Raw genomic sequence first — 19,441 nt, forward strand, 5'->3', positions numbered from 1 at the left:
AGCTATTATAAAATATCATAGGATATTATTAGTGTTATTGCGATCCTTGGCTCTGGAAACTATTAGCCCTCCGAATTTCCACCCACTCCCACTCTTGTCTGTCTCTCGCTCTCTTCACTGACTCCCCATTCATGCTCGCTCTTCAGTAAACTACTTTTCCCACAATTCCACAGGTGTAAAGTGAGGCCAGCTACGGATGCCCGGATGATTTTGACAGCCAGGCACGTTGGAGAGCCACAGCGGAGACTGGGGCGCACGAGAGACAGAGAGAGCTGGAATTGCAGAGGCAGAGACGCACGGGCGCACGGTCGATTTTCGCCTCCCGCATACTGGGGAGTCCCGTGCCTGTCACCAAAACCGGAGCACAGGGCTCGAGCGCGGTTATGTCAGCACCTAAATTGGGGACAAGACTGAACCAACGTCCCAGCTCACCATTTTAATTTTTTTTCTCCCTCCTATTGTGTTTGTGCTTTCCCATCTTTGCGGGTGCAGATATTGATGTGAGCCAGAGGAGCGGTTTTTCCATTGAGCCGCACAAGACGGTGGCGCGCGGCTGCAGGAGGAGACAACGTTTACATTGATGTGGGAGGGTTATCTCCCTCCGACGCGGGGAGCCCAAATGAAGGGGACATGCTGCTCGCTGGCGGCTGCAGCCGTCAAAGCAACGGCTCCGTGACCCGGGAGAGGAGAGGAGCGAAGCACCGTCACCGACAGCTGCGCGAGCCCACAGCCCCCGCTAGCCAGCGTTGACACCGCAACAGCTCCAGCAGCCAGCGCGAGCCCCCCAGACTCTCTCTCTCTCCCTTGGTGAGTGCGCGTGCAGTGTCTTGTGTACACAACACCACAAATTTGCTTACTGTCCGCTCAGCCAGTTGTGCTGCGCACCTCTGGTTACGTTTCCTTTTTGAGTTGTTTTTTTACATTAACCTCATCGATGCCGCCAACGAACCGAGCTCTTCATTCGCACTGCTCGTGCTGCTGGGTCATCTGGGCTTTACTGTGGGCATGCAGCGTGTATGATGATGCTCTCTCTCACACACACACACACACACACACACACACACACACACACACACACACACGTAATGTGGTTAAATGTGCGCGCAATGAACCCTGTTAAACCCAACGTGTTTTTTGCTTGAGTATCTACAATCTCCTCACCTATTACCTTTATTATCACTGAATTTACATACAGCGTAGGCAGGGCAGCAGGATACAGTACCTCCCCAGGTAATGGTGCACACACACACACACAGACACACACACAGACACAGACACACTTGTTTTGTTTATTTGCTGTTTCCATAGACTACCTCTGTGGTGTGGGTTGACTTTTCTAATACTGAATTTGCATGCCAGTGACACATACCAGAGGTTTGACTGTGAGTCCAGCTCCTGATGATGGACAGGTGTTTTCTTTACATAGAAGCAGGAGACACCAAGGTTAACCGGTGAGCATCCGTCCAGTCCCGGGGTTTCCATCCCGGCGGCGGCCCCCCTGAGTTGTCAGGGCAGTTATAGGCAGGACACAGCAGCAGCAGCAGCAGCAGCAGCACATCCTGCAGTGGCAACAGGGCCAATGTGCTGGAGAGACAAGGCGTGCTCATGGTGGTGATTATCAGCTCTCGTCTGTGAGGGGGGGTGACAAAGGAAAAAAAAAAGAGTGCATGAAGAGAGGAGAGGGAGAGAGGATGAGAGGGAGAGAGAAGTCAATGTCGATGTCTGGGCAGTGACAGTTCGTTATTTAAGGGCCCCTCAGAGACGTGCACTGGCTACCCTAGTGCAGGTGCCGTTAGTATGCAGAGTGATGCTCGGTCTGTGTGTCTGTCTCACACTCAGCCATGTCTCACGCTCTCCTTTCGCTGGTTTAAAGAGTGAGTTCTCTTATTGGCAGGTTCACTTGGACATAATGAATAATTTCAGCACTCGGAATGCTGGAATGAAAAGGAGATATGGCCTTACCTTGGCATGCAGCCGCCGTCTGTCAGACTTTGTCTTGAGTGCATGGCCCTGTGTGTAAGGGGGTGGGGGGGGAGAAACGGAGAATGTGAACATATAACAGCTTAGGCCCTATTGTGCTTCCTACCTGTGTGAGCGGGGCTAGTTGTCATAGCAACGGCCTTGTAGCTCCGTTGATGTTCCTCCTGTCCTCATTGGCAGGGTCAGCGCACCTAACACTCCACAGCTCGTCTCAAAGCTGCGTGTGTGTGTGTGTATTTGTGTGTGTAAGCGTGCATGTACTTCCATCTGTGTGTGTGTGTGTGTGTGTGTGCGCGCACTGTGGAAGTACCTTTTGTTTGCGCCTTGCTGCAGTTCGTAGGCGTGTGGGTTGATGGCAGTGACAAGCCCGTGTGTGCGTGCGTGCGTGTGTGTGTGTGTGTGTGTGTGTGTGTGTGTGTGTCACAAAGATACACCCTGCCGATATGACAGCCGACAGCTCAACCAATCACCTGTTTTCTCTCTCTGCCTATCAGCATGTGAGGTTTCTGTAGTCAGATGTCCTCTTGATATGGAGGTCGTGATGAAGATGAAGAAGACAGAGTGGACACAATCGACTTTCACTGATGTCCTGGTGTTTTGGGAAGTTTTCAGTGATGTTGAGGATAGTGCAACCTGTTGAATGGGGGTTATAGTGGCAGTTTAAAGAGACTGAATCCATCTTATGAGACCACACAAACCAGCCACCAGACAGAGCTTCAGTAATCTAAATCAGAACGGGTTTCCTACCAGAGACTGAGTCTGTTCAAACGCTCATTCTCCAAAAACAATCTCAGGCTTCTCCTCACAACTACAAAGCATCTCATTTTTAAGAATTTGGCTTCTAGCTGTGCGCAAGATTTGTCAAATGCAACAAAGAGCGTTTTTTGGGGGATTACAGATGTTTTGTGAAAGTCAGTTGAAGATCATTCTGGAACCCCCCCCTTTGAACTCTTCACGAAAGATATATTTCTGCCATTTAAGAAAAGGGAATTTACACCAGCGTTGTGAATGAGTCAGTCCATTATTACTCAGCACCTGAAATGCCTCCCAAAATACACGGAATTGATTTCATGTCACAGATTCACATAAACAATCTATTCATAGTGACAAAATGTGGTTTGCTAGAGCTTAGCGCTATATTCTGATGGCTTAAAGCTATCGGAAGATGGCTTTAAGCGTAATATTTAAATGTAAATGTTTCCTCTGCTGCTGTTTCCATTGTCTTCTGTTCGAAAATATCTCTATATCCTATAAGACCTCTTATTTTAATAATGAGTAATTGGACATTTCAGGAATATTTTACAACTTTTAACATTATCCACTATATGCGACGAGCTATTGGCTAAAAAGAGTAAGTCATTACTTTGTCCTTGGAGTGAAGGGTCCTGTCTTTTACGACTCCTATTAATCTAATCGTCACCTGAAGTGAAATAGCTTTCGCCACAGGCAGGTAAACGTGGTTCACCTCCCACACACACACACACACACACACACACACACACACACACACACACACACACACACACACACACACACACACACACACACACAGAGGTATAGACACACAGATGCACCCACACACACACCAACCATTTAGAATTTGTGTAAGCAGTGTTTGTATGCTCCATTCTGTCACCTCCCACACGATACATTCATAAAACGGCTCCTCCGCGTCAAAGGCACTGACTCAATAGAAGAAATCTCCCCTTCTCTTTTCTCTCGCCTCCTTCCCTTTTTTTTAAGCCCTCTGCCCCCCCCCCCCCCCCCACATTGTATCTGTCCTCCAATGAGTCCCTTCTTCTTTTTCCACTTCCATCTCCCTCTCTCCTGCACCTTTCCTATACGTCCCTCATCACCTACCTCCTCATTCTCCTTGTCTCCCTCACACCAACTACCCCCCCCCCCCCCTCCACAGGGCTGGTTACAGCCGGTTTTAGTCTGACAGTGGAGAGGAAGCTCCGACCTCTCACCTCCAGAGGATGGAGAGAGGGAGACAAGAGGAGAGGGATGATGGAGGGCGGCGGGGTGGAGGGGGGGTGGGGGGGGTGAAGCTGTGAGAGGCGAGGGAGAGGTCAAAGAACAGGAGGGATTGGCGAAGAAAGAGGGAGAGGAGAGCTGGGGGAAGGGACTGAGCGTCGGGAGGGAGAGAGGGAGAGAGAGAGAGAGGACGGAGGGGTCAGGAAGGAGAAGGAGTGATAAATGAAGGGAGAGCGGCAAGATGGAAGGATGAGGAGGGAGAGATGGAGCGCATGAGAGGACGAGAAGGAGAGAAAGACAGAGTGTGAAGCTGCTGTGTACCTCCCTAACAAGCTGGACAGAATCAGCTCAATTATTAAAGAGGAGCGAGAGATGGGGAAAACACGCCGACACACACACACACACACACACATACAAAAGCATCTCTCTGTGTCTGGCACACAACACACACATCTATCTGCAGATCAACATACTTACACATGTTCTGTGTGTCTGATTTCTTATGCATGTGCGTTAGAGTTTAGCAGTGTGTGAGTGTGCATACACATGTGTCTGGGTATGTGTGTTAAAAACAGTGAGTCAGAGGATAAGCAGAGACTTGTTAGTGGTTCTCCTCAACCCACCCCCCCCCCCCCACATACACACACACACACTCAATTTGGCTTCAGCACCATCTCAACGTTGCACCAGCGTGCCTTCAATGTCGTCCCATCAATATGAACAGATAATCAGAGCACTCAGAGGTCTGTCTATAAATCCCCGCCGTGAATATAGTTTTCACCCTCTTCCCTTCCTATCTTCTGTCCCTCCCTTCCTCTCCTTCTCCTTCCTCCTCCTCTTCCTCTCTTGCCCGTTCTACTCTTATTTTTTTAGTTCCCTTTCTTCTTTCCCGTTTCCCTCCTTCTCTAAGGAAGTGTATGCCCCCAAGGGACGAAAAGATTCGCTACCTTCCAGGAGAGAAAGAGATTGTGTGTGCCTCTCTCTCTGTGTGAATGTGTGTCCTCCACATATGTGTGTGTGTGTGTGTGTGTGTGTGTGTGTGTGTGAGGATGATAGTGTGTGTGTGTGTGTGCGTGAGAGTGAGAACACACACTTCCTGAGACAGAAAGGGAGAGAGAGGCAGGGATGAGCAAGTGAGAGAGTGAAAGCAGGAGGCTGTGTAGGGGGAGGAGAGAGAAAGAGATAAGAGAAAAAGACAGAGAGTAGTCGGGGAGAAGGGGGAAGATGGATGAATGTACTGCGCACTGAGTGTGTGTGTGTGTGTGTGTGTGTGTGTGAGAGAGAGAGAGATGGTCGAGAGATGCAGGTAGACACAGAGGGAAAGAAGGGTTTCTTATCCTCTAAGCAGAAGTCATAATTTCTTAGAGCGTGCACAGACGTGTATGTGTGTGTTTCTTTGTGCATGCCTGGTTGTGTTTGTGTGTGAGAGTGTTACCTCGTTCAGGCGCGAGTCCAAGAATCCGAGAGGTACAGTACAGTGGCGTGGCGTCGGTGTGTATTGTGAGCAGCATGCGTGTGTCTACGCGTGCGTTTTGAGCGCTGTGTATGTTAAGGCTGTGGCTGATGGGCTGTCAGTACCTACAGTTGGAATGTTCACAAGGCGGCCATTGTTGTTCAAACAGCCAGCAGCCTTCTCCTTGGCAACGGGAGCTGCAGCAGCGTCTCCCACAGCAACTGTGGAACAGGAGTATAGAGGGAGGAGGAGGAGGAGTCAGGAAGTCAGGGCCGCAGCACAGAGGCCCCTCTCCAAAACACTGGCCTCAAGGTCTGAGTGTGTGCCGGGGTCCAAGCATCTGGTTTGTGTGTCCTCTGTGTGTGAGGTAGATATGCGTGACTGTGTGTGAGGTTTTTAAGTGCGCCTGTGAGTTCTCACCAGCGTGACTATGTTGAGTACACACGTGTGTTTCTGCCCATTTGTATGTCAGCTCACTGTGTGTCTGTGTGTGTGTGTGTGTGTGTGTGTGTGTGTGTGTGTGTGCCTGTGCGCGCACCTGTGTGAACTGTAAGTGGGAGTTTTTCTGTTTGCACCTAACTGGTTGGTTTCATCCTCCTGTATTTGCATGTGTTTGTGTGTGTTTCTAGACATATCCCTGCGTATCCTTGTTTGTGCTTAACCCCGTATGTGTTTTTGAGTGTGCACATGTGCACACTCCTAGCTGTTCCCAGCTGGCGCGGTTAGTCACATGACCTGACGGAGGGGCGGCCATCAGCAGCGCCAGGAAACTGCCTGCAGGAGAGAGAGAGAGGAGAGAGGAGAGAGAGTGTCAGGCTGAGCTGCAGATGAGTTGGGGAGTGGGAGCGTGTGTTGTGGGAGAGAAACTGGGGGTGGGAGGTGTGTGTGTGGGGGCGGGGGGGGTGCTAGAGAGATGAGAGAGGGAACAGTGAGGAAGAGAAGTGAGGAGGGGGGTTGAATGAGGAAGAGGAAGGGGTAATACAGTCCTCCTCGTCTTAAAATAACTACAGCATGTAGGTTCCTGCAGAAACAACAGGAGAGAGACAGTCAGATGGGGGTGGGGGGTCCTGGTTTTTTGTTGACTAGTGTTTGGAGCTACTTCTTCCAGTCCCCCGTGTACATCCTTGGCTGAGCAGTCACTGTATCTGGTCTGTGTGAAGTCTGTTTACGTTAGATGTGTGTCTGTCTGTCCGTCTGAACGTCTGTCTGCCTTTTTGTTTGTCTGCACATATGGTTTATGTGTTGCTCTCTGCTCATTTATATGCTTTGTGTGTGTGTGTGTGTGTGTGTGTGTGTGTTTGTTGCGTGCGTGCGTGCGTGGTGCGTGCACATGCTTGCTCTTGGCAGGAGATATAGCACGCACACTGATGATGGAGATCATTAGGAATTTCCTGCAGCTGGGGAGGTGGGAGTGGGGTTTTTTTTGGGTGGTGGAGGAGAGGTCAGAGTGAAGGAGAGTGGGAGTGAGTGGTGGTGGTGGTGGTGGTGGTGGGGGGGGGGGGGGGGGGGGGGTTAGTTGGGCTGTTTGACTGACGTGAGTTTGCATGGAGCTGCAGCTCACCATAGCCCAAAGTTCAGTTTTGTTTTTGAAGGTTGCTGTTGGTAATTTGTGTGCAAGCATGCTGGCTCCAGCAGTGCGATGTATGTGTCTCACATTCCTCGCCCCTCTTTGGCACACTAACACACACCGCAAGCTCTCTAAAAACCCAGGTCTGTTAAGTTTGGATGTGCTTAAATTCTAGCTGTTCAGTGTTACAGCCTGTTGGGCTACAACGTTCTGCAGTCAAGGCAAGACCATATATCTTCAACTTTGCTTTTTTGTTGTTGTTTTGTTTGTTATTTCAGTTGAATTAAAACTTTGCACATTTTGGCTGAATATTGAGTAAATATGGAAAACTTTCTCCTCACAGTGGGAAGAAAGATAAAGGCTTTAAATACAACCTGTCAATCAACAGTATCAGTTCAAGATAATGTCCTAATACTCAAGATTTTGACTTTTTGAATGTTTCAGACAAAGAGATCTCTGAATTTTATTTCTAGACCAGTCATGATCACAACTCTCGGGATATCACTAAATTGCCAAAGCACTGTCTGATTTATTTGATATCATTACTGTGGTTGTATGTAAAACTTCCTGCTTCAAATGCAACCAATAACTTGACGCATTTCTAATTTGAAATATTTGTTACTATTATTGGCTGTCGCCCCTCCCTGCTGCCCTTCACACCCACTCCAACAAAGTGAACTCCGGAGACAAGAGATGGAGGAGATGTCAGCAAAGTCTTTACTGTAGATGAAATGTACCTAAACAACAAAGAATTTATTTGTAAAACAGCATACAAATGGAAATACACAGCAGTATTTAAATTCTGCAATGTAACACTGATTGAGACACCTGGGACCACGTCAAACTTTTATTTGCACTTAGAAAAGAAACATAAAGAAAGGACAGTATAGTGGAAAGTACCCAGTCTGCCTCTATACCAAAACTCTTTTAACATTTTAGAAACTGGTCTGTTTCTAGTCTTGACTTGGTGTCAGTTCCACAAAGTCTTTGTCTGGTCTCGGTCTTGATACACTGTGGTCTTGGTCATGACTTGGTCTCGGTTTAAGTGGTCTTGAATTATGTTCATTCTTATGTTCTGCAATGCTGCTGGAGATGAATAAAGTTGTTTTTTGTATCCTCAAACGAGTCACATCAATATTATTACAAAGACATTTCTATCTAATTTTCTTTCTACGCAAATAGGCGCTATATACGTAGAAAAAAATATATACTCAGAGGCCTATAATTCATGGTTAAGTATTTGATTAGACACTCACACAGTGAGTATTTACAGTTCAGTGGCCACTATAAAGTGATGCCGTGTCGTGTGATGTGTAATGTTTCAATGACGTTTATTACCTGGAATACACCATGACACACCTTTTCCCACTGAAAACCCCTCACAGATGACTTGAGAACAGTTTGTCATCAAGTTGTCAGACAGTTTTGTTCATTTTTTTTCCTCTTAATGGTTTTCTTTCAGAAGAAAAAGTTGTGCATCGTCGTGTGTTGTATGTAGGTCTGAGGCTGTCGGGGCTGCAGGTTGAGAGGCTGATGGTAGTTGAGTTTCTGCACAGTGTCACTCAGTCTCTGCGGACCCCCCCCCCCCTCTTCTCTCTTGGCCTCACATACACTTTCTCCATCTCTCTCTGTTTTATCCCCTCTTTTTCTTATCTGTCTAAACCTCTCTGTGGAGCTCCCCCCTCCTCCCCTCACCACCACCTCTCTCTCTTTCTCTCTCCCCTCCATGTCCCCCTCCCTTTCAACCCCCCCCCATGCTTGTTTCGGTGCTGCTGCCTGTCTCTTAGCAACAACTGCACACCCGTTAGAGCTCGGTGAGTGCTTTTTACAAACACACCCAGGAAGACACACTCATACACGTGCACTCGCAGAGACACACACATATGCGTGCGAGCACACACACATATCCATTCTACTCTCTCTCTCTCTCTCTCTCTCTCTCTCTCTTTCTCTCTCTCTCTCTCTCTCTCTCTCTCTCTCTCTCTCTCTCTCTCTCTCTCTCTCTCTCTCTCTCACACACACACACACACACACACACACACACACACACACACACACACACACACACACACACACACAAACAGGGTCTAGTTCCTCATTGAGGGTTGCTGCTGCTGGCAGGCCTGTGAGTCTGCAAGCCTTTGTGGCAGTGAGATAGATGGGGAGAGAATAGATATGCTGTACAGCTACCATGTACAGAATGATTGTTCCTCTCAGAATATGCACAACAGGGCAACTGCCCAAACTGGGAAATGACAAGTTCTCATCTCTCAGTTTCCCACTGGCATGTGCACACATACACTCTCTGGCGCATAACAGCACCAAAAAACTTTAACGCGCAGATAAGAAATATACAAGATCAAACATTTTCAAACAACAGTCATAGGAGAGCTGCTCTTTGTGAAACAGATTCAACAGATCATCATGTGGGAGCAGCGCATACCATTGGCTGTTCTCACAGAGACAATGCTACGCCACTGAGCCATTCACAGTAAAATGCACCAAAAAACGCATTTGCTACGTATGAGGATGAATATATTGGAATGGCACCTGATGGATGCCAGGAGTGTTTGCTTAAACAATGAATCATAGTGGGAGCATTTGATTGGCTGCTATCTAAGCTCTGTCAGAATACCCCCCGCAGAGCACAGTGGAGAATATTTGCATGTGTGTCTTTGTTTTGTGTGTGATTGTGCATGACTATATATGTGTCTGCGTGTGTGTGCATGTGTGTGTGTCTGTGGCATGTATGTCTTTATGTGCAAATCGATGTGCGAGTGTGTGGGAGGATGAAGCTGTGAGGGCACATTTGCATGTGTCTTTGTGTGTCTGTGAGTGACAGGGCGTGCATGTATGTGTGAGCACATGTGCAGCAATGTTTAATTAAAGCATGTGTTCTTCTCCCTCTCCCGTACACCGGTCAGATGGAGCCTTAATTAAGGAACGCTGTTAATTAGACGAGAGAGAAAGTGAAAGCGAGAATGGGAGAGAAGAGAGGCGGGGAGACGGCACTGGGCACGAGAGGGAGTGGGTGAGGGGGGTTAAAGAAAGTACGTGTTGTGTGTGTGTGTGTGTGTGTGTGTGTGTGTGTGTGTGTGTGTGTGTGTGTGTGTTCATCTCCATGTGTGTTTGTCCTAGTTGTGTCATTCCTCAGAGCAGCAGAATGTTGAGGCTGGTCTGCTCCATGTGTGCAGCCCTAAACTCTGCTGGAGCAAAACTGTCATACTCCTCCTCTTCCTTCTCTTCCTCTACTGTGTCCTCCGCTCGCCAACTTTTTCTACCTCCTGCTTTTAAAAAAAATGTGTCTGCCTCTGCCCAACTTACTAGCCTTTCCTTTTTTCAATCGCATCTTTCCCCTCCCTGCTCTTCGTCTGTCTCTCGCCCTCTTTCATACTTTCTCACCCATTCTTGCACTCATTCCTGTCTTTTACCCCCTCCCCTCCTTGTCCTCCTCTTTCTTTCTCCCTCGCTCTCTGTCCCTTCTCCCTCCCTCCTAATCAGGACCATATGTTGGCGAGGGAGGCAGAGAGATCTGAGGATGGACAAGATTGTTTTGTATGTGCAGAGTGTGGTACAGTGTCAGAGGCAGCCGTGCGTGTATAGGCGTGCAAGTGTGACACGCATATACTTGTTTGTTTTTGAATGTGTGCATGCATGCAGTCATGTGTGAGTCCGATAGCAGATTCCGTACGGCTTGTGTGTGTTCTGGCAGTCTGTACATCTATTTCCCCTCTGCTCCGGGTTTCCATAATCCCTCTATAGTTCCTGTCTTTCTGTCACCTTCATCTCTCCATCCTCTCGACACCTCTATTCATCACCTCTCTGCTTCCCCCTGCTGGCTGCGATTATTCACACGTTCTTGTTGCACCCTCCAAGTCTTGTGCTTTGTAATGTAATTTCAATAGTTTTGGCGAAATGTGGCGTGCTGTGTGAGTCTGTGTGCTTTTCACCACTACTCAACTGCTTATTGTAAATTGTGAATTTTTACAACATGTGCATCTACTCACACAAATATGGTGGGATTGAAAAAAAACGGCACAGCTCACTCAATCCCACACACAATACATGATTCTGTGAGCATGGTCTTCATCATGTAGTGATGATCCTCAGTGTTTGTTATGGAAGCACATTGAAACTCCAACAGAACAGCTGAGGTGGCACTGGTTTACATGTGTAGGAAATTAATTACTAACCACAACTAGAGTTTAAAAATGTGTATTGCAAGTCATCCTCCAAAATACAAGCGTCTGATGTGAGATGGTGCAGCCCTCACCAAAATACTGATTATAGTCTGGTCTGATGATGCATGCTGTGACATCATGTACTAATCTCTTATTCTCTTTTTCTTTCTGCTCCACCCTCCTCCTCACTCCCCCCCCCCACTCACCATTTCTCCCGTCTGTCTGTCTGTCTGTCTGTCTGACTGTCTCTATCTCTCACTCTAGCAACCATGGGCAAAAGACAGGAGCAGAGGGGTGAGAGAGAAGTATTTGAGCACTCCACTGCAGTATTGATGACCCAATGATCCCCTGCAGAACAGAGCCAGTCAGGCAGACAGAGTGAGGCTCAACTCAGAATCAAAATCAGAATCCGCGCCACAACCATTCGGTAAAAGCAACCAATTGAGCCGAGTATGAATGGTAAATGGAATCTAATGTTGTAATGCTGCTGTGTGGGTGGCACAGTTAATAGAATAGAGTGCGTTACGAATTAGCTGTATGGCCCATTGCCAAAAAATCTATCACACAGCCACAATTTAATCTGTGCTGCAAATGTTTGATTTTTATTTGTATAGTGTTTGATGACGAATATATTTAGCAGCAAGGAGTTTAGATGAAATGTCTTAAATGCAACAAGGAATTGTTAACACATTTGTCTACTTCATATCCAGTTGATGATTTTTATAATATATTATAATACCTTTTTTTTTTTTTTTTTTACAATACTGTTTTTATTTCTGTCCTCAGGTCACTGAATCATTTTTCCTGTTGTTAGAGGAAGACACTTAAAAAGAAGAAACAACATTTTTCATACATCAGAAAACGTCTTTCCTCACTCAGCACCAGCAAGACGGTGCACTGAATGAGTGGCTTGTCAGATCGCCTACATTCAGTCCAAACTGGGGCTCCAGTAGGCTGTGGTGGGACTCAAGCAGAGGGAAAAGCGTGTGTGGGGGAGCTGGGGAGGCTGGCAGGGCCTGAGCTCTGGACCAGGGAACTCGGGCTCCAGGAGGGGTCCCAAGATCCCTCTAAAAATGGACTGGCACCAGTGACCTCCGACCTCTTTCCCTCCTCTCCGTCAGCCGTGGTGAACGGCCTCCATCAACAAAGAAGGCTGGGGCACAGCACCTGCCCCCCGCGCGAGACACATACATTTGCAGAGACAGTTAGGGACATGCAAACGCACATTGACCCGGATGTGCACGCACAGGCTGTTTCGCAAGCACACATGGATAATTGTGGACACATGGAAATCAACCCACCTAAGGGTTCTGTAGGACCTGAACAATCCAGGACTATCACACCAGAGGCCATACACACAACCTCACCTCAACCCCTGCCTTTGGAACTTGGCAATCATCCTGCCTCCACCAATCAGCGGGCTGCCCCAGTCCTCACTGCAGAGACAGACAACCCTTCAACCTTTTGTCCAGTCCCTGTTGGTCCAAACCAAAACACAGGCTCTTCTCCTCTTCCTGTGGAGGCAGAGAAGAAGTATGCACTCCGCAGCTCTGGGCGTCCCCGCTTTCCCTGTCACCTGCGCAAATCCTCCCGCCTCCGCCGAAACTTAGAGGATGGGGAGAAGAGAGCAGGACGGGAGAGGGGAGTAGAGGAGGAAGATGAAGTATTGGAGGAGAAGATCTGGAGGGTTAAAGAGGAGGAGGTTGCCGTTGGAGAGAAAGAAGCACATTCCTCTGTGGAGGCTAATCTCCCCATGGCTCCCTGCCCGACAGAGATTGCTCTTGCTCTAACTGTACCCAAACCTGCACCTAAAGCTATAACTAAACCTGGGCCCAGACTTGGGCATAAACCTGGACCTAAATCCAGGTCTAGGCCTGCACCAAAATCTGTCCATAAAGCAGCTCCTAAAAGTGTGAAACAGCGTCAGGCAGCACGGTCCATGGCTCATGGTGCTACCCCTCATCTCCCATTTGCAAACACATCCACCATCGCTGCACCTCTAACTGTGAAGCAGGAGCCTGTTGCAGAGGGGGTATCTCCTCCCAAAAAGAGACGTGGACGTTTTGTAGGCGTAAGTAAATTTATAGTTACATATCATTGTAGTTACTCCCTTGACATAACACACAGTTTCATTCCATGTTTGGCATAGATATTTATACAATTTACAAATGCATATGTCTCATGCTGGTTTCTGCTTTACAGGTGAGGAAGATTGTTGTCAAGGTGGCTCGCATTCCTGTCAGCCTCAGCCGCAGACAGAAAAGCTACAAGATTTCCAATTTGGAGACAGTTACAGGGTCAGAAAAAGGCAACGATTGCAGACTGGAGGGCTCAGAGGTAGTTCGAGAGCCGACTGCACTTCTTCGAATGAAGAACAATGGAAAGAGTGTTATGGTGATGTTCCCTCCTGGAGAACTACCGGTTATTCTCAAACGCAGGCGGGGACGACCACCTAAACAGGCTCTGCCAGGAATACCGGGAGAGCTTCCGAATGCCGTGAATGCTGGCGGTAATGGAGACCAGCCCAAGAAGCCCCAGAGGCGGCGGCGGGCTAAACTCCCTTCCCCCTATCCATCGTATGTTAATGATACTAATGATGTGAAAACAGAGTATGGGGATGTTCTGTCCAAATTGGCCTTTTTAAACCGCCAGCCCCCTGCCACTGGCCGCTGCTCTCCCCCACGCTGCTGGACACCCAGTGAGCCTGAAAGCTTTCATACCCCCTTGGAAAATCCTGGAATATCCACCCTGCTCCACCGGCTCACTGGGTATAGACGCCCCCGAGGTGGCAGAGGAGGGGGCACTGGAAGAGGTGGAGCAGGAGCTGGGGGGATTGGGGGCAGTGAGCGCAATAAGAGCACATTCAGTGACTTCTTTGAATGCATTGGCAAGAAACAGAAGCCAGGCCCCTTGTCTGAGCATGGATTACCTAGGAAAAGGGGAAAGGGTGCAGGTGGTAGGGGAGGGGGAATCGTAGGGACTGAGTCTGGGGGAGAGAAAGTAGTCAAGAAGAAACGTGTGAGAAAAAATGGTGCATGTAAAGGAGCGGGGATGTCCATGGGACAGGACTGGCCCAATGGGGCAGGTGGCTGGGGGGAGGGGGGTATGGACAAGGAGAAAGGTTTGGGTGGGTATCAGCTCTGTGGCTCTCCAAGGGGAGGCTTTTCCTCCTGTGAAGTAGGAAGGGTGGGTTCTTACAGCAGTCCACGAGGAAGCAGAGGGGTTGGGCCAGCTGGGGAGGACTCACAAAGCCTGTTTGCTGGATATTTCCGGTCACTCCTCGACTCAGATGATTCATCCGACTTGTTGGACATCTCCTCCTCGCAATCAGACCACCGAAAAGCTTCATCCACCCCTGGTTATGAGCCATCCAGTCCAGCTGCGGGTCACAGCTGGTCCCCTGTGTTCCCCAAGTGGAGCTCCAAGGGTGCAAGTTCTGGGGTGGAGGGTTCATCCCAGACACATTGCTCCTCAGCCAGGCCTCCATACAGCTATAGCAGCCTGGCCCAAACATCCCCCACCACTTCTACCTATCCCAAATCCACTCCTCCATCTCTCTCACACTCTCCTAGCTCCCCCCATCCTGCCTCTTTTGGCCACTACTCATCTGGCTACTCCTCCTCTTCTGCAGTGCCACAGAGATCCTCAGATTGCAGTTTTGCATATGGATCTGGACACAGCAGTGGCAAGGCCACCACTGTTGGTCAAATGGGTTATTCTAGCTACCAGACAGCAGCCAGGCGAGGCTATAGTGGATATCCTGCAGTAGGTCATTCCTCCATGTTGCGGGGGGAGTCAACAGGACCCACATCACCAGGAGGAGGATACATGTCTGTGGCCAAAAGTAGCCCCTTCAGCTCCTCTTCAGAAGGTTACAAACAGTACAACACCAATCAGTGGAGCTACAGGTAAATCACTTGTGCGTCCTGTCATTACAAAAAAAAAATGAATTCAACAAATTTCCAAGTGGCCTTTTCACACATATTCTGACTTGGTATGTTTTTTAATGAATAAAGGATTAAATGTTTTCTATGTATTAAGTTACAAACGAAAGTCCAGCCACAGCAGGATCAAAGAGATGTTTCACTCCAGCATATCATTTTCAATTTTAACCATGTCCACTATGTCCTAATTAACAGTCGATATCTGACACTTTTGGACTCGGGGCTAAAACGTACACTGTGTTTATCCAGCTAGTAATCTATAGTCGGAACATGCATTAACAGTTTCCTCCTCCGGTTCCTTTTACTGATTGGTGGAACTGCAACAAAGAGCAGTGGAAATTCAAATATCTGCACACATTTTCCTCAAGTGCATTTCATAATTTGTGTTGCTATATTTATGTTTCTTTTTTCAGACAAGGTTACGGGGGTTGGTCAACAGACAGCTTCGGGCCTCAATATCACGGCTACAGTGAGTATGGCTCCAGTGAGTCCAAAGACATCTTGGATATCTCAAACTACACCCCCCAGAAGGCCAAGCGTCAACCTTTTCCTGAAAGTCTATCAGAATCCTCCTCTGACTCCTCACATCTCGGCTCTGCAGCCACTGGTAGTGGACCTAGCTCCACATGTGGCACGTACAAACTGAATGAGGCTGCTTCTGTTAGTGGAGAGGGGGGTCAACAATCAAGTCTGTCCAGCCTGGAGAAGCTGATGATGGATTGGCATGAGAGTGCTTCTGGGCCCTCGTATAACTGGAGCCAGAACGTCCTCTTCCAGGGCGGGGGAACCAGCAAACCTGGTCGGGGTCGAAGGAAACGGACTGAGCCACAAGTTGAAAAAGAAGGAGGTTCTGCTTTACACTCTGATTCCCCATCCAGTCCCTCCCCAACGCCTACTCCTGGACCTAAGCGGGGAGGGGTTGGAGGACGGGGCAGAGGGTCTCGAGGAGGCAGAGGGGGTTTGTCTCCATGTCAGAGAGAGCGGCCTTCAGGGGCCAAAGGCAGGGGCAAGGCTGCCTCTTCATCTGGAGCAGTGACTGCTGGATGTCCAGAGGGGTCTGGGCTGTTCCAGGAGGGGCTGGACTATTACAGTGGAGACAGTAGTAGCCTCTCTCCCCTGGCCACTCCCAATCCTGCACCACCTTCCAGCTACCTCCAGGACCCCTGTGAGTACCCCTCCCCTTATTCTGCCCACCCCTCCACACCTTCCTCTGAGGAGCGATATCCAGCTTTATACCCTGGAGAATCCTCCTCTTCCCTCTCACCAAGTGTCTCATCTCCCCCATACCCTCCCAAGCCCACCCCTCCTCCACCCCAGTCTTACCACCCCATCCCCTCCAGGACATTCTCCCCCTCCTGCTCCCCCTCACCACGGATAACACCCCTCTGTGCCACAGCGCTGAGTCCCTCGCATCGCCCCCCTCCAAAAGACCCACAGTTCTCACAGTATGACTCTCCCAGCTACTGCAGCTCCCCCTATTGGTACGGACAGACGTCGCACAGCGGCAGCCCCAGCCCGCACTCGCACAGCACACACTCAAATTCAGCCGTGCACACACACAGCAACCCACACACAAGTCCTCATGGAAATACACACGGAAATCCGCTCGCTAGCCCAAATGCGAATACACACACCCACATGATATCGGCCCTCCATGACACACACCATCACAACACACAGCCCCACACCAACACCCATCCCACCTCACTGCTCCAGAGCAACCCCCTCTCCCACTCAAACCCCCACACCAACAATCAGCCCCACCACAATGCACACACCAACCCCAACTCTCACCTAGCCACCCTCACACACTCCAACCCCAGTACCAGCCTCCACTCCCACTCAACACCTGTGCTTTATGAGGAGTGCAGCCCTCCCTCGACCTTGCCCCCCCACAAGCGGGATCTGACCTCCCACGCTATGAGCACAGGCCACCGCCAGGGCCCCTTGCCTCACTCCCCATACCCCAAACCTCCCCTGGACTCCTCGCCCCATCAGGAGGACACTGGTGGCTACTCCTTGTCCCACCAATCCTACCAGGGCATTGGACACCGCTACCCCTCCCAAGCGGCTCAGGGAGGCGGGGTGCTGTGCCAGCTCCTGGACACGGCCAATGATGACAGCTTCAGCGTCACCAGCCTGTAACAGCAGGTGCGTTTATTTAACTTTCGCACACACAATGAGGCCATCCTAGAACCAACTAACTAACCACAACTAGAGCTCTTATAGAAATGTCCAGAGGAGTGTTTGATTATTTACATATTTACATCACACCAAATTGTAAAGCTTATCATTACTAGATATTTAATTGCATGATGAAGCACTGAATTATTTCACAAAAAAGCCTGATTTAATTGATAGATTGAAAGGTCCGGTTGAGTAAAATGTATTTATAGCTTTTGCAAGACTCCTAGGTACCACGAGGTACTTTCTAGGTCCATGTTTGTTGTTCATTTAATGGAGGTTATAGATGAATGTGTTTTATGGTGTTGTGTGTCTCAATACATATTCAAGTGAAAGTAAACTCTTAAGTTGTAGTACAATTATATAAACCAATACAAGTAGAGTACAACAGCAACAACACCACAGTGCACACCCCTAAAACTTAAAATAGTGTCAAGGTTCAAGTCATTGTATGCTTTTCATTTTACAACTGTCAGAAATATCAGTCTCATATTACTCTCTCTCTCTCTCTCTCTCTCTCTCTCTCTCTTCACCTCTTTCTCTCTTCCTCTGTTTTTCTTTTAGGTGCACTCAATCCAAGCTTTTACAGATTTGCAAACCTTTTTTTTTTCTTTCCTTTGTTGTTAAGGAGACTTCTTTGTGTAGAGTTTGTGAAATGAAGGGTGAGAATTTAGCTGCCAGCTTTGGACAGTAAAGCTTTAATTCTCCAGCATTGACAATCAATATCAACCGCAATTTATACACCCAAGCATGCACACACACACACCCACACACACACACACACACACACACACACACACAGAAACAGACACACACAGACACGCATGTGCAGATTAATACACTACCTATACATGGACACATAACAGCATACATGTGAACACTCTCTCACACTCTCTGCTGGAACGAGGGCACGGCCAAGAGGAGCTGACAGATGAATACCAGACGCTGATGGACAGAGACAAACCTATTTCCTTGCCCCTTCAAGTCCTGCTGTGATAAATAGAGGACTCCGTTTCCCAGAAGTCTGTATCTCGCCAAATCTTTCTGGTCCTGTTCTGTACATCTGCAATATGTACGATCACACAACTCTCTCTCTCTTTCTGTTTCTGTCATCTGTTCGCTCTTAAGCTCCCCTCCTCTGCTAAACCAGCAACTATGTTCTGCACTCGACCTTCACGAACCCTGCATTTCTGTCTTGTGCCCAAACGTGAACCGCATCTGAGCCCAAATCAACTTTTTAAATACCATGAGCCTAGCAAATGTCCTACTCTGTGCACTCCTTGTGTTGTGTCCCATAAGAGAAAAGTGGACTGAACCAGTTTCTGCTCTTGAAATACCAGCATCTGTACATATGACTCCAGCTCCAAGCCAGAGGCCCCTGCTTCATTTTGAGGGTCCGTCATCAACACGCTCTCCTCAGCGTTCTGCCATGGTTTCTCTGCTCTGGGGGGAGAGCGGACTGCGGCATGGAGACCCAACATCCTGTGTTTTAATGTTTTAACTACAAGGGAAAGAGACATTGAAATCACACAATGGCCCCAAAGAGACTCTCGTTTTCTGTGTGCGAATGTGAGACAGAGGAGGGTGTGTTTGCGTGACTGCAGTAATGCATGTACTTGTGTGTATGTGTGCATTTATGTTTGTGTGAGCGTGTGTGTGTGTGTGTGTGTGTATGCCTGTGGGGTCAAAAGGAGTGAAGCTCCCCAGACACCAAAGTCTTGGCGGGGTCCCATTCTTTCTTTCACTCTCTCCCTTCTTTTTTCTGTGGTCTTGTGTTGTTTGGTGGTTTTTGTGATGAAAAAAATTGTATATCTGTCTGTTACATATCATGTACGTATCTGAGGTGCAAAATATTTAAATACACATTCTGTTCTTGCCATTGGTAATCTTGTCTATAGCATACTGCTTCTTTAAGAGATTATGGGAGATGTGAGGGTGTGTGTGTGTGTGTGTGTGTGTGTGTGTGTGTGTGTGTGTGTGTTTTAGAGCCTCCGTGAGTATTGGGCTTTGCCCAGGCTGTCTGGGACTGCGCGCGCGAGAGTTCAGTCAAGGACACAATTCGACAGGGAGTGAAAGGGAGGGGAGGAGAGGAATGGATGGTGGGGAGGGGAGGATGTGCTGGAGGGGAAATAAAAGAAACCAGACTGAGGAAATC

General features: G+C 48.6%; 1 protein-coding gene across 2 annotated transcripts; it reads left to right on the forward strand.

The window, feature by feature from the left end:
- The first annotated feature begins 160 nt into the window (after nucleotides 1-160).
- ahdc1 (AT hook, DNA binding motif, containing 1) lies at nucleotides 161-19,167 on the forward strand. 2 transcript variants are annotated; one of them, XM_068728587.1, is made up of 6 exons: nucleotides 161-807; nucleotides 11,423-11,617; nucleotides 11,945-13,229; nucleotides 13,361-15,066; nucleotides 15,516-17,253; nucleotides 17,851-19,167. In XM_068728587.1, the coding sequence occupies exons 3-5, from the start codon at nucleotides 12,060-12,062 to the stop codon at nucleotides 17,245-17,247; spliced, it is 4,608 nt and encodes a 1,535-aa protein (XP_068584688.1). In that variant the 5' UTR covers nucleotides 161-807; nucleotides 11,423-11,617; nucleotides 11,945-12,059; the 3' UTR covers nucleotides 17,248-17,253; nucleotides 17,851-19,167. The 2 variants fall into 2 exon arrangements, with proteins under 2 accessions (XP_068584688.1, XP_068584689.1); XM_068728588.1 differs by having other exon boundaries at nucleotides 11,423-11,585.
- The last annotated feature ends 274 nt before the right edge of the window (nucleotides 19,168-19,441 follow it).

This window comes from Cebidichthys violaceus, unplaced genomic scaffold, assembly GCF_023349555.1.
Source record: "Cebidichthys violaceus isolate CVI_PGR_0920_01 unplaced genomic scaffold, fCebVio1.0.p SCAF_42, whole genome shotgun sequence".
In the NCBI taxonomy this organism is placed as follows: Eukaryota; Metazoa; Chordata; class Actinopteri; order Perciformes; family Stichaeidae; genus Cebidichthys; species Cebidichthys violaceus.